Below are 16,249 nucleotides of genomic sequence, written 5' to 3'. Positions count from 1 at the left end.
CAACAATGCAAGCTTGATCTCAACAATCACCTGATAAATCACTAGCTAACTCAAGTTGAAAAACACAGAGCTATTAATAGGTCCCTCTCCTACATGGATGTCTTAATATGACTCATCAAAAGTAATGCAACATTCTGCTGCTACTAGGGAAAAAAATCTAGCTTAGTAATACTGTCTTTTCCTATGTCTCTTATCTTTCAGTGGGTTTTTCCATTAATGAAAATCATGTGGAGACCAAGAGACCAAGCTCTGAAGTATGAAAAATAATATTATAGTATTATTAATTTCCAGTGAACATATTTATTAAGTCTCAAAATAAGCCACTGCCCTTTCTCTTCCTTCATCATTCACCAGCACACTCTGCTGCTTCTAAGCAGAGCATACCTGTTTAGTCAGGGCAAGAACGGGCAGACATACAGTTCAGCATACCAGTTAAGTCCTCTGGCAGGAAGGTTTTGAAAATGGAACAAAAGCACTCCGCTGAAGAAACTGATAAGATGCCCTGAACAGACATTTTGAATGGGACATATGGTCACCCTCTGCAGGGACAGGCGAAGTCTAGCCTGCAGGCCAGATCCAGTTAGCAGTGAACTCCATTTCCCAACTGCCCCTGCACATGGCTGGGGCCAGCCACAACTGCAAGCGAAAGCTGAAGGCTGGGGTTGCCGTGGAGACCAGCCTCACCTGCACTGGCAGGGCTCACAGCAGAGCAGAGAAGAGCAGGGGGTTGCTCCAGAGTTGCTGGGATCTTGCAATGGGGGCAGGTTGCTCCGGAGCCAAGGCAAAACCACAATCTGCAGCCTGCATACCCCGGCTCCTTGATACGGTGACAGCCAGGTCTGGAGCAGGCACAGAGCCGTGATCCCTTGCTTGTGCACCCCTGCCCAGAGTGTGCAGACTGCAGATCAGGGCTCTACCCTGGCTCTGGAGCAAGCTGCCCCCATTGCAAGATCCCACTAGCTCCAAAGCAGCCCCCTGCTCTGCTCTGCCATGCATCCTGCCAGCATGACTGAGGCTGGTCTGTATGGGAACTGCAGCCTTGAGCTTTCATGTGAAGTTGTAGCTGGGGTATCCATGAAAACCAGCCCCAGCCATGAGGGCAGGGGCTGCTGGGAAATGCAGTCGAGCTGCCACCTGGATCACCCATTTTGGCCACCTCTGCCCTATAGTAACCCCACTGGATATTGTCATTCAGACTTTATTCTCATTCATTTCAAAACTAGTTTTTGAAAAATGCTAACACCAAAAATTCGTTGAGAAACACCAGCTGCTCTTCCAATTTTGGACAAAAAACTAGGCGACTGTGGCATTGATGCCTACACAGTCAGATGGATTGCAGATTGGCTCAAGGGTCATACTCAGAGGGCAGTGGCGGACGGGTCATATTCAGCCTGGGGCGAAGTGGGCAGTGGAGTCCCCCAGGGCTCAGTCCTTGGGCCTGCGCTGTTCAATTTCTTCATCAGCGATTTGGACGACGGGGTGAAATGCAGCCTGTTTAAATTCACTGATGATACCAAAATTTGGGGTGAGGTGAGCACACTAGTAGGGAGGGAAAGATTGCAGCAAGATCTGGATACGTTACAGGAGTGAGATGACATAAACAGGATGCTTTTCAATACTGGCAAGTGCAGGGTGCTGCACTTAGGCAGTAGAAACCAGCAGCACACTTACAGAATGGGAAACTCCCTTCTTGAGAGCACGGAGGCAGAAAGGGATCTTGGAGTCATACTGACTCCAAGATGAACACGGGCCGACAATGCGAGGTCACAGTTGGTAGGGCTAACCAGACCTCGTTGTGCATCCACAGGTGCATCTCAAGTAGAGCCAGGGAGGTGATCCTCCCCCTCTATGCGACGCTGGTCAGGCCACAGCTGGAGTACTGCGTCCAGTTCTGCGTGCCCCATTTCAGGAGGGATGTGGACAACATTGAAAGGGTCCAGAGGAGGCTCACCCGCATGATCTGGGGACTACAGGGCAGACCCTACACTGAAAGACTGAAGGACTTAAACCTGTTGAGCCTTCACAAGAGAAGGCTGAGGGGGGACCTGGTGACTGTCTATAAACTCACTAGGGGGGACCAGAAGGGTTTAGGGGAGACACTGTTTCCCCTAGCGCCCCCTGGTATGACAAGGAACAATGGACACAAATTATTAGAGAGTAGGTTTAGATTAGACATCTGTAAGAACTACTTCACAGTTAGGGCGGCTAGGATCTGGAACCAGCTTCCAAGGGAAGTGGTGTTGGCTCCTACCCTGGGGATCTTTAAGAAGAGGCTTGATGACTACCTGGCTGGACTCATTTGAATCCAGTCTTTTCTCCCACCCAGGCGGGGGGTCAGACTTGAAGATCTACAAGGTCCCTTCCGACCCTACTTCTATGATTCTATGATCATTTTCTGACAAAATATTTTCCACAATAAACAGAAAAATTAAAAATAAACTTTAGACAACCACTAATTTTCCATCTTGTTTTCTTTACTCTTCTCTTTTTCCCTGATTTTTCATTTTTCAGTTCTTTTTCATCGACAAAATGACTAAAGGGAAAAATTTAGAGAAAAAGGGAAAGCCAAAAAAAATAAATACAGGTGCTTGGAAAAATGATTTTTTAAATTTTTCAGCTTCTCATTTAAAAAAAGCAAACAATTCCAATACTTTGAAAAAGACTAATCTTAATTAAAACCATTTACACTGAATAATAAATAGTCACCTAGTCTCTCCTATGGGTTGGGTAGTCCCTTACTCAGTAGAAAAAAGATGATCAAGTAGGTAGAGGAATTCTGAGAGTTGACCTTTTCACTTTTTGGAATGTTAGCAAACCTAATCGATCATTTTAAAGCTTTTTTCCACAGGCAAAGGTGTCCTACTTAGATTTTCCCTGATATCCAGCATTTTACATTAAATTATTTTAATGGTTTTCTGTTCTTTGATTTTTATCTCTTCTTTCTGTATTGAACATTGTCAAAATTGCTGAGTGCATGAAGGCTTGGCTCTTTGAATGATAACAGGATACAATGACACACAAATGGGACTAGTTTTTTTATATAGCAAGCTAAGCATTTCCTTATACTTTTTGACAATGATTAATTTTAAATGTGGTGGGCTTGAAACTTATTTCACTGAGTTTTAAAAATATGCATAAAGCAACACGATTTCAAAAATGTTGACAGCAACTAGAATGTAATGTGACTTGTTTCCAGGAGGCCCAGTTAATTCATTTGGATTGCAAATGTCAAACATAGGGCCCATGGGCTGAATCCAACCTGCAGATATAGGTCATCTGGCCCTCAGGGCTTCTTGTAGGCTGGATCACCCACCTCTGCAGGCTGGATTTAGCCCAAGGGGCTCATCACCATGACTGTTAGAATCCCTACAGTAGCAGGTTTTATCCTTACAGTTGCCAGAGCTGCTGTTTCAGTGCAGTTTTGGAACCCAGGGAGTTGTATTACTGCTTGCTCCCTTCTCCCTACCACTGCCAAAATCAGGGTTTTTAGTCAACTGACAACTAAAATCAGCAGCATGGATAAAAGTGAGGGGTGGATGGCATCAGTGTTAACTCTGTGAGCTCTGGAAATGCATCAAGATAGTGTGTGGTAGGGCTGTGCAAAATTTCGATGGATGTTTCATTCCGAAGGTGTTTCAATGCGTTTCAAGCTCAAAACACCAAAACCAAAACAAAACGCAGGGCTCCTCCACCCCATTTTCAATTCCCAGTCTGAGCCTTTCAGTGCCAGAGGAAGAGCTGGATCTGAGTGCCATAGCAAGGAAAATTCTGGGGAAGGAAGAGGATTCATCTCAGTTTGTGATCCACACCCCCCAAGTTTCCCCTAGAGCCAGGTCTCCTTCCCCAGAAGGCACTTCAGAGGAGGCTGAGGTAGAGGTTATGGAGGCAAGTGGCTCAGCTGAGTCCACTCCTCCTGTTGCTGTGCCTCTGCCTGCTGAGTAGGGGGGAAAGGCAGCATCTGCACATGCACTTGCACCCAGAAGCGAGGGGGTAGTGTGGTCTGGGATCATTTTGAGCTGGCAGATGATCCCACATATGATACCTGCCTGCATTGCTAAGCCAAAACCAGCAGCAGCAAGGAAGCAAAATGCATGAGCACCACAGGGATGCTGATGCATCTCTGCAGGCACCACCCAATTGCCCTTGCTCCTCTTCAGTCTGGCACCAGTGGGAGTGTGCCCAAAAAGAAGTCCCCCTCTCACTTGAAAGCCCCCATCCCCCCAAATCAGAGATAAGCCACCCTGGAACAGTGGGTGACCTTTTCCAACAAGATGTGGTGGCAGGTAAGAAGAGAAGGAGCCCACAGGGCAGATCTGGCATGGTCACAGGGCCCTAGGGGTATCACAACCATTTCTAGGGACCCTACTCCATGACAAAGTACAATTTCCCAGAAACCCCTACACCTAGCTACTTGAAATCTGGCAGGCTTCATGACCTCAGAAGGAGCTACTATCCCTGTAATTTTCATCCAAATCAGGCATAAAATAACAAAGTTATAGGCATTTTCATGATTCCCCATTATAGCCTATGAGCGAAACAATGAAACGTGTCAAAACAGCTAAACAGTTTTCAGCAAAACAAAACAGAACAGTGCCTCAAAACAGCAAAACAAAACACTGTCCCTTTGAAATGGCAAATCTGAAATTGAAATGAAACATTGCCATTTTGCACAGCCCTAGTGTGGGGTGATTAATGCTGCCACTGACACAGGGAAGCCCCCTGGTCTGGATTTAAAAAAACTGGGTGGGAGTATTTATTAAGTAGATTAGTTAAAACACAAGGCTTCAAACATGAATCAATGGGATACATGTATGTCTGCTCCTGAAATCATTGTCCATATAAATCTTTCAATTTCTGTGAATAGCAGTCAAAGTGGAGGATAAGTATATACATCTGAAAAATACTATTCAAAATGAAACAAACCTACTGATTATATAGATTAGGATCTAAGGATAAATAACTGAATATTTTATCTAACATCTATCTTATGTTCTGTTTTCATAGACTTCTGACTTCTAAACAGATTCTGTGATTTTTTTTTAAATACTGGTCATTAGACCTTTGTCTCTAATAGGCTTTCTGTATCTATAGTACCATAAGCTACATCTGCTAAAACAGCACATATGTCTCCAGTCACATGGATAACTTTCTGAAATTGAATGGTAACAAATAGGTTCCTTGATGTAATAAGGTACTTACTTTCCTTAGGTAGTAGTGTATATTTTACTTATAATTTGGGGTGTCGTTGAATTTATACTGTAATTTATTGTGATTCTGAACTGAAAAGTAAGTTTTGAAGGTAACCTTCATTTTTTATGCAGTTCTAACTCAGGTGGGAGTTAACCAATGTAAGGACTTCAGGATTTGGCCAGAATTGTTGTAGTCCAGTGAGCTTCCCACTAATAGCAGAATTAATCAGACCTGGCCAGAAAATAAAAACTCATTTTCACTAAAAGCAGAAAGTCTCAAATATTTCTTTCAGTTTTGATACAGAACAAAATCAAAACCTTTAAAAATTGTCACTGTAATTCAAAAAAGCAGATATAATGTCCTAGCTTAGCAAATACCCTAGTAGCAAGGATACTACCATCCCCCCTCCATTTCATACATCCCCCTTCTTGCACTCTTCCTGAACTGTGACAGCTTTTTGACAAAATCAATATATTTCTGTGAAAATATTTTGGTTTTGACAAATCAACATTTTCTGACAATAATGATTTTGCTGAATAATTCCCAACCAGCTATAGGAATAATCTGCATGGGGCTAGAATGAGACTGAATTTGACCAGGACACTTGCCTATTATTATATAGAGAGAGCAGGGTCTATTTTAGCAGTTAACACATTCAGAGAAGTTACTGGATAACCATTAGCAAACACTTTTATCCTTTAGCTAGAGCCCTTTTGATGTTCACATGTGCAAATGCAGCTAGAATCTGAACCATGAAAAATGACAGAGCACTAAATTGCAAGACAAGGGACCCAGATCATCCGATTTATTTATTTTTTATTTTGACAGAAATTAAAATGTTCAAATTTTCAGCCAAAATCCACAACATTTCAGTAGAAATCCAAAATATTTCTGTTTGGAAAGTCTGCTGTGGTTACTTACAGGACTGCAATTTGAGTTTTTCATGCTCCAATTGTCCTCTGCATGCCAGATTTCCCTGATAGAATTACACCTCCTCTAACACTTCATTATTTTCCCTTGTGGAAAGGAAAGGCAGTGCATCATAAAAGACATCAGTTGTGTTAAGTGGCCTGTCCCCTAGAGGAGAATGGGAATGTGAACTATAAGTTTCATGAGGCACTGTAGCAGAATTTCCAAACTGAAGTATTCTGGGGTTTGGACTAATAATTTCAGTTTCAACCAAAATAATTTTGTTTTCAGTATTTTTTTCCTTAGGAAAAGAAGACTGAAGTTTTTCTTTAACAGCAGATACTTTTCAGAAGAAAATATTTTCCCAAGCCCCTAAAATTTGAAAAATCAGGTTAAATTTTTAACCAGTCCAGTAAGTTGATTTCCAATTTCTGTTAATATTATTATATTAATAATAGTTTTGAGCCATTTTTTGAGCCATCTTAAGGTGTTACAGGCTGTACACAATCACAATTTCTTTCCGCTCCCCATTCACCACTCTGGCAGGAATTATCCTTAACTGACCTGTACCAGTAATAAACAACTTGCCTTTTATGTTTGTGGAAAATGGGTAGAGCCGAAGTCTTCCACTTCCTTACTCCTCTCCACCCAGTAATGGTAACTACTAATGATGGTCCCAAAAGTTTGCGTTTTCCCATTCGTGCAGACCAATGAAGCAGGAAGACTGAATTAGGAGCTAGGGATTTCTTTAATGTATATCTGTGTACGCTATGTAGGGCTAATCATAATTTCTCTCTAAATTTGAAAGTTAAATAAAAACCAATGCATATCAAAATGGCAAAGAATAACCAAATGCCACAATTACTACAGATATTAATTCAGTTGATGCCTTCCAAATACAATTTGACATCTCATAAAAGTTGGAGCTAAACTAACAGAAACTAATTCCTGTATTTCACAGGTGTCTATCGGGTTATAAACAAGACTAACTTATTGGCTGTTATAATATATAACGGAAGGATATAGTTAAATGTGAACCATAGGCCTTCCGAATCACCTGTGAAAATAAACTGAAATGGAATATTTCTGTCTGTCACTAACAGTCTTGAATCATTTTGTGGCTTTTGAAAAATTACATTTTTAGTGCTTTTTGTCCAAAGTAATTTTATTTTACTCTCTTCATTTAAGGTGAGAATGGTCTAGTTGTACAGACATTTCTACCAAATCAGTAAAGGTCCAGTTTTGCGCTTTTTTTTCTTCATACCATGTCAGTTGGACTTATTTCGGGTCCGCTGTTATTTTTCTTGACTTATTTTACCTATTCTTTTGTAGCACCACAGAAATGTATTTTGTTTTTCTATCTTTGTTTTTAACATCAATGAACAAATCCAGCTTTAAACAACTATAATGCTTTATTGGAGAATTTTAGACTTTTAAGCACTATTCATCAATTAAAAATCTTCTTCAGGTACTTTCAGACAATTTCAGACAGGACATGACTATGTGATTTAACTTTGCAACAGAGGAAGCTGAGACAACAGATCCTTGTCATGGAAGCATATTTAACGGAAGTCTAAAATTATAATTCACAGCCATCACAAAACATCTCCCGAGCACTACTGGGAAGAACAAGGAATAACGGCCATAAGTTGATGGAGAGTAAATTCAGGCTAGATATCAGGAGACACTACACTTCACAGTCAGGGCGGCTAGGATCTGGAACCAGCTTCCAAGGAAAGTGGTGCTTACTCCTACCCTGCAGATCTTCAAAAGGAGGCTAGACAATCACCTAGCCAGGGTCATTTGACCCCAGTACTCTTACCTGCCATGGCAGGGGGTCGGACTTGATGATCTGCTCAGGTCCCTTGTGACCATACCAATTATGAAACTATGAAGTTACATTCATTTTAGTCACTACAATATGGAACCGCTTCTTTATGAACAATGGGAAGGCTTTATCCATTGTATCAGTCCATTATAATTTTCATACTAAGGTTCTTATTATACATAGTAGAACACATAATAATGCTAAAAAAGCTATACATATTTTACATAAAGGGCCAAGAGTAAGTTCATACCTAGTAGGCTGAAGCAATATGACAGGAAATCTGGCGGCAGGACTGGCCTACTTGGGATGCATAAAAATGAGCCCTTTGAACCCTCAGGATTTTGTATGTTTTCTCCAAGAGTACATGAGCAAAATTAAATAGATTTCTGTCTGTTCATATGGTAGGGAAGCTTGACAGAAATTAGAACTACAGGGACTTAGGAAAGGGGAAAGCTACAGTACTGAAAGACCTTATTCACCATGTGATGCTATCCGGGAAACACTAAGCTAAAGTTTGGGGAAATGCCGTGGCATTCTATTGAAACCATAAATATTTCCTTCAAGCTGAACGCCGGCATATAAGGTCCAGAATAATTTTCCCTTAAATTACTAAATTTGAACATAGATCATTTAGTCCAGTGCCTTACGAGTCCAAACAAATCTCTCTCAAAACATGTTCAGATATTTTTTTTCTCTCTCTCCTATTCAAAAGTCATGCTGACCTTGCTTTCTTAAAGAGGAAATTGTCTTTAGCACATCACATGTACTAACAGACTTTCAATACTGCTGAACAAAATAATTTCAAAAGAATGAGAATATTCATTTTAACTGTTTCCTCTTCATAAATGTCTAGTAGCAAGGATTACAAAACAAAGATATCAAAATATTTTTTATATATAAATTTCAAGCTAAAACTTCCCTTCAGTGACACACCTAGTTCTAATATAAGCATAAATCTATGAGCAATCTGTAGATTTCATGGGAGGTTTCACAGAACAGTTATAACAGTTTGTACTGATGGAATGGAAAGAAATGGTGTGTTACGTCTATACTGGCCCTCCAGTTTCACATATATTAATGCTATGTAACCACACAGAGGATTCCAGCTAAGAATTATAACAGAACCACAAAGAAATTATGTATCCCACAGTTCCCAATACTATCACGCGCAGCAGAAATAGTACAGAACCACAGCTAGCAACAGAATAGGGAATCAGGCCCTGATTCTATGAAGGGTGCCAATGTGAATTTCCCTTTTTAAAGGAGGATCTGACAAGTTGGTTTGTGCAGATCTGACTGTGGGACTGAATCCTGAATTAATGCCAAGTTTTAAAAAATGGCCAGTGCAAACTATAGTTAAATAATAACAACTGTTACATAACACAAGATAGCAGATAAAATACTATGTAAACAAATTATTAACTACAACTTATTCCCAACCATATGCCAACCCCAGTAACACCTGGATTTCCCGCTCCTGTTATCTTTCCTGTCTATTAAGTTCTTTCAGTTCTTGTACATTGCATAAAACAAGTTCTACTGTGAAGGCAGTTGGGCTAACAAGGGTTCATACAGGCATTACATTCAGATCTCCCTAACCCAGCACTGGGTGATTTAAATGACTGGGTGTGCAAGAGATCACTGGGCTTAGGTCTAAACTTTAAAAATGGTGTGCATATATGGCCCATGGGCTGTGTCTGGCCTGCAAGGCAATTCCATCTGTTCTGTAGGACCCCTCTGTAAGTCCCCTGTAAGCCCTGGCCTTGGGCTGCCCCTCTGCAAGCCAGGGGGGCCCCATAGGAGGTGCGGCTTTGGTTGCTATGCAACCATCCCCACTACCTCAGCCTGGCTTGACCCACCTCCAGCCCCAAGCCAGGGAGCACTAGAAACTAACTAGAAACTAGAAATCTATGTCTGGCAGAGGCTTTTCTGGCAAATCCGGGGCTGTTCCCAGCCTCCTTGCTTGCGAGCATGGAAATGCAGGTAAGGGCCCCATCAGGCCAGGGACTCCTGCTGGGTGAAAGGGCAGAAGCACAGGGAGCAATGTCCTAAGGGGCTGAATGGGGCTGACCTGATAACTTTCTACCATGTGTAGCTGGGGACTGGGGTGGGAGCACTATGGGGATGGGCTGGGCTGCACCCTGCCACCTTGTGCAGGGGCACAAGGTGCTGCATGCTAAGGGGCCGGGCAGGGCTGGCCCTGCTCATTGCCACCACATGCAGATCCAATGACTGGCATACTCTGGGGACTCTGAGAACTCCCCCAATGCCCCCACACCCTACCATAACTCCAAACACACCCATACCCTCCCACAGGTGCTACTCATACCCCCACTCTCCCACTATAACCCCCCACACACCTATACCCTCCCACAGACTCCATCCCAACCACGTACCCCACACCCTTCCACATCTACCCCCATCCTACCCACCATACCCACACCATACATATACTTCCCACCCCACCACACACATACACCCACTCCCCAACAACACACCTTCTACATTCACCCCATTACCCCCCCACGCACAATATACAAAAGACTGCATTTTAAGCTATTATGCAATCGTCTCTAGATGCACTATGCAAACACACACAAATCAGGACAAAAATGTTTCTTAAATGAAATTAAAATAAGTTACAATAGATATTTGATTTTTCAGTATGTGTTTTGTTTTGTTTTTCTGGTTTCAAGATGGCAGCACCATCCCTCCCACAAGGAGTACTTCCAGGGCAAGGGGAGGGACTTCTGGTGGCAAAGGTTGCCACTAAACATGAGTTAGTCTACAAGGTGCCACTCTGCCCTGCTCTCTGACAAAGAGGTGGAGACAGTGATGGCAGAGACAATGAATCAGCAGCTCAACACTGCAGTGTGCTACAGTAGCATTATATAGAGTATAAAGGGAGGAAGATGGAATAAAGCCAATAACCTTTCAAATACCTGGGAAATTTAGGAATCTACATAATAATTTTAGTGGATTATTTTTTTATATGTATGTAAACTGCAGGTATACTTCACATGTCCATGAATGTTCCCTCACAAATATTGATAAAAAGGAGAACAGAACCCATTTTACTTAAGAATTTAGATGCAGTAAGAGGGACTATCTGACACCAAATGCAACTTTAAGTAGTACCATTTTTCTAACTTTTTCACTGTCATATTTCACTTAGAAATGAAATCAGTTTCAGTATCTGCCAGAAATGTTTAATAAGCCTCAAATTGGAAAATATAATACTAAAACAGTAAAACGTTTTGATTCTTTACAGTTCACAATTTTTCTTTAAATTTAATTGGGACCAACTGGCCTCATTGCTTCTTATAAACTTAGCAATAAATATTCTGAAAAAAAAAATAAAAATGAACAGATGTTTTTCCTTAGAGAAGTCAGACAAAGATTTTTCTTACACAATAAATCAGCAGTGGATTTCCAGGACACCACTCTAGGATAACTGTTTAGGTATGGCCTTAAAATATACACACACTGACTTACCTCTGTATGAATCCAAAACTGATAAAGAAGATTAAACTGTAGATGAACAGCACATACCGATGGAGGAATAATAAGAGCTATAGGCAAGTAGAACACCTGAAAAAAAGAGAAAAGAAAATATATATTTATTTATGACTCATTTTTTTAAGCCATGATAAAATACTTTTATTAGATACCACCAACTCTCTCATAGCCTTCTACAAAGTTTAGTGAATGCAGCTGACTTGTCAAAGGTAAGAAAGTAAGTGGCAAAACCAGGAAGAGAATTAGGAACTGGCTGTTAAATCTTTATTCCAACTGTTAGACAACATTCATATTAGGCATATCCTTGACACTGGGGCTAAGTACAGACAGTTAAAAAGCCCAAGGCTGAATTGATGCAATCTTTGCAGGCTAGTCTAAGCTACATAGACTGAACTGATAAGCCAATGAACAGACATTCATGTTGATTCTAAAAATGAAGTCACATGCCTGCATTCAAGAGAACTGGCAGACTCCATTTTCATGTTTCTGTGAGAGGTCTTCAGGAGTTAAGTGCAGAAACAAGTTACTGCAAGGTACCTTGGGGGCAACCAAACAGAAAGCCAGCTACTCCATGGTAACTGTGCATGGGCTGTTATCATGCAAATACCTCTTCTTAGACCAAGGGTAGGCAATTATTTTGGGCGGAGGGCTGCTTACTGAGTTTTGGCAGCTATGGAGGGCTGCAGGATGAGCAGCCAGGGGCAGATAAATATCAATTTTGTAATTTTTTAGGGGCTCCATGGACCAGATAGATTGTCCTAGAGGGCCGCATCCAGCCCCTGGGCCGAATTTTGCCCACCCATGTCTTAGACATTTATTGTTACCATCCAGTAAATATCTAAGCTGAGGTAATGTACCTAGCGCTTCCTACAGCATAAGCATACCACACAAGCAGTTACAGTAGAATAATAGCCCACAGGCTATTATTGTTTTAATCCTCTAAGGATAGGCGTTTCATTTTAAGTGGGGGGAAAAATAAAAAATTAAGTGTAAAAAAAAAAAAAAGACAGGGTACAATTAAAACAGATAGCTTTATGAGTTGAGTATTTCTGAACATGAAACTCTGGATTAAATCTGCAAATTCATTACTAGAGATGCCTAAAATTTTGGAAGTGAAGACTTTATTCATTGGAATATGAATATTCAGGTCTACCTCTGAAACCATATTTAATCTGTCAAATCCCTTCACAAAAAATAAAATACCCCCTCCCCCCCACAAAAAAGAAAAGAAAATATCAAATATTTTTGAGGGAGTCCCAATTTTTAAGCAGATGATTGGGACTATTTTGAAAAATGTGGACTTATTTGTGATTTACCAACATTTTTATCTCAAAAAAGAAATATAACAAAACATATTGTTCAACCAGTTCTTTTTAAATGTAGCTTTTTGGCTTAGTCAGTGATCTAAAACAACAATTCTCAAAGGTTTCAGTTGGACAAAAATTAACTTTGAGGAGTCCTACCACTTAATGGAATGCTCACCCTTAGGTAAGGTGCCCAGACCCTCTACACAACTTACGTAAAGAGTTAGATACCAAAGGGTAGGAATTCACTGGAGGCAGCTAGCTGAGTAGTAGGGAGCTACCTATATTAGCAAGATGACAGCATAATCATCTTGGCAAATACCAAATGCACTATGTCTTCCTTACAATGATTGCAACAGTCTGATGACATGTTAAGCACTGGGTTTCTTTTTGAAAAAAGATCAACTCAATGAACATTGATTAAAAAAAATGAGAAGGGGGGTTAAAATTATTCAGAGGAACAATTTTGAGATTTGAAGCAGTACATAAAATTATTCCCTTTTGACTGAAGGTAATGTAAGTAATTTTGTGGTATTCACAGATGATGTGTAAAGGAAGTAAGGATCATCTTCATAATCACAGTCACAGTCTTTATTCTAAAACCTTTCTTATGCTGAGTCCTGGGAATTCTTTTGGAAATGGTGGGTTAGTGAAAATCTTCACATAAATCTATGGGTAAATATGAGACTGAGAAAGAAGCACAGTTTTGCTAATTACATCATGTTTCTTTGCAGTTTAAAGTTACATTCCATAATGAAAGTATATGAAGAGACCATCAGCTGAAGTAGGTGCTAAGAGAATGGGTGAAAACCCCTTCTATGCAGAAGATGAGGTTCTACAAAATACCTCAGGGCACTGCTTCCTAAACTTTTCTTCAGCGTGACCCCATTTCCTCAGCATGGCTACTTATTCCCATCTTGTAGCCCTATACCAGCCTCAAGTTCCCCTCACTCCCCACCCACAGTTCCTTGGCCCTGCCAGTGCCCCTCATTCCCAGCCTACAGTCTCCCACCCTCCCAGGTGCCCCAGTGCCAGGACCCACAGCCCCGTGCAGCCCCCAAGACCTGGCTGCCACCTGTGGGAGGCAAAGGCTCCTGTAACTGAAATCTGTCTCCTCTACCGCCTCCATCCACTCCCCCATGGGCAGCACATCCAGAGCACAACCAGGGGGGAGGATGTGGGCTGCCCGCTGCAGGCTTGGGACTCCCTGCCCTGCTGCCCTCCCCCTGGGGGCTCTGCAGTCCAGCAGGATGGACCTGGTATGAGGGAGGGAGCACTGTGCCACCCTGGCTGGCAAACTGAGGCACTCTCTGCCTGCCTTGCAGCAGCAGGGGCACAATTCCACACTGCCACTGCCACTGCCACTACCGCACCTCACCTGGGCAGCCATGGCAGCATGGCACTCCCTTCCATGCCAGGTCATGCCCACTACACTGTGGAGGTGGCTTCTGCCCAGAACTGGTCCAGCCTGGCAGCAGCCCCACACCCCACTGTGGATGCAGAAATCTCAGAGGAGGGGACACATGCGCCCTCTGCCATGTCGCTTCTGCTCCCCACTCCCTCGCCTCATTGCTTGTGGGCCCCCTTAGCCCTCCAATATGTCACCTGTACCCCCCTCCCGCCCCGATCCCTGTTATTGCAACCCCATCCACTGTTGTTGCAACCACAGAGCTGGTCAGAAATTTCTCATAAATTTTTCACTGGAAAGTTCCAATTTCCAAAATATTTTGAAGGAACCTACTCACGTCAACTAAGTGTAACCATGTCAGGTCTAAGACAAAATGTCTGTTCAAAATTAGAAAGAAAGACCCATGGATGATCAGAGCATTCCTGGGATATGTGGATGATCCATGTCAAGTCTGAGATTTCAGTGAATCAGACTTACACATCGCTGCCCTACATCTCAGATAAGTGGCTTAACCAGCAGACTATAATGTTAATCAGCCTTTCTTTTGATTTCTCCTGTTAGATCTGTCTCAATTTGTGTAAATACTTATGTATTCATTAAGCCAGAGTTTTCCCAACAACCAGGCCATGGCCTGGTACCGAGTCACGGCAGGTTGGCTGCAGGGTCATGACACAAGCCCCTGCAACTCACAGTCCTGTCTGTCCACCCAGGAGAGCAGCTTCTGGGGTCACAGTTGAGTTTCTAGGGTGAAATCTGGATGGCGGAGGAGCCCCAGGAGAGAGGGAGGCAGCCAGCTCCACACGCCTTGTCCCGCTCCCACTGTGCTGCAGTAAAAAAAGGTTGGGAACCACTTGATTGGGCAACAGGGATAGACAGTAAGAGATACTGGGAAACCCAGTTGCAAGTACCTCCTTTAAATATTGAATTTATACAAGATAAAACAGCTCCAAAACGTATATACTGACAGAGACCCAGTATACCTAACAATTTGGTATTTAGAGAACTTACTGATGATATGGAGCAGATGAGTGCCACAACCATGAGACTCCTACCTATTCTGAGGTGATTGTCTTTCATTTTTAAGATGAGAAATTTCTAAAAGAATTGATTCCATCTCAATGCAGAATTGGAAAATGTATGTAATGTTGAAAATGGTTTCCTGACCTGCTCCCATAATGTGGGTTTACCTGTTGATTTCCCTTGCTTTGTGTCAGCACAAATATAAGGGTTCTACAGAACAGAGAGACTGCAGAAAAGCTACAAAATGCAGCTCTGGCATGGATTCACTTTCAGGGAGATCAATACACATACCCTCCCCGCACAAACACTTACAAATCAAGGGATATAGAGCAAAGATCCCATGAGGTGCGAGTCTGGGAGGATGGCTGATGTGAAAATGGCAAATGCACCCATACTCTTATGAGCCAAAAAAGATCTACATACAGAGTCTCCCGTACTCCTAAATTTCATAGTGTTGTCAAGCTTAAAGCATTTAACAGCTAATAGAAGCTTTACTTCTGGGCTTAAGTATGAGCAATGGAAGAGGATTCCCATTTTTAGTGAAACACATAATCAAGAAAAACCTTAACTAAGACTTTATAACAAAGAAACAATATGGGCCACATTAGCATGCTAAGCTCCTATTTGTCTTTAATGCACCATAATTTTTCTTTTTTAAGTTCTTTCTTTTCAATTCAAGCCTCAAACCATCCCTTCAGCCTAACAATAGATCTGCTTCACCACTCTACATCCACTGGAATAACAAATGTTTTTCCCTCAAATGGCATAAAATTATAAGCATTCTATTCCAAGTTCAAGAATAAGTTTCACCCCATTGTTTCCACATCTTTTCAGTCAGCCTGAGCACAACCCACACAGATTAATATACAAATTTAATTATTTGATAATGTTTAATTTAAAACATATACAGTGCCGGCAGTACAACATTCCCACAATCCCATATCATCCACCACAACTTTCTCACACGCCTCTTCATAACACGTCAAGAAAGAAAGAGAGAGAAAGATGTCAAGCTGCATTCAACTGCACATACTCAGAAATATCATAGCACTCTCAGAGACTGACAGCCCT

General features: G+C 41.8%; 1 protein-coding gene across 1 annotated transcript in view; it reads right to left on the bottom strand.

The window, feature by feature from the left end:
* The window catches only part of AGMO (alkylglycerol monooxygenase), a 333,716-nt gene that overhangs the window by 167,728 nt on the left and 149,739 nt on the right, over nucleotides 1-16,249 (bottom strand). The window contains exon 6 of the mRNA XM_090046880.1: nucleotides 11,423-11,518. Within this exon, the coding sequence (XP_089903006.1) occupies nucleotides 11,423-11,518 (96 nt within the window). The remainder of the gene's footprint in view (nucleotides 1-11,422; nucleotides 11,519-16,249) is intronic.

Source organism: Crocodylus siamensis, chromosome 5, assembly GCF_052110815.1.
Source record: "Crocodylus siamensis isolate JL-2025a chromosome 5, ASM5211081v1, whole genome shotgun sequence".
Taxonomy (NCBI): Eukaryota; Metazoa; Chordata; order Crocodylia; family Crocodylidae; genus Crocodylus; species Crocodylus siamensis.
The sequence above is the reverse complement of the archived record's forward strand: the minus strand, read 5'-3'. Positions and strand labels throughout refer to the sequence as shown.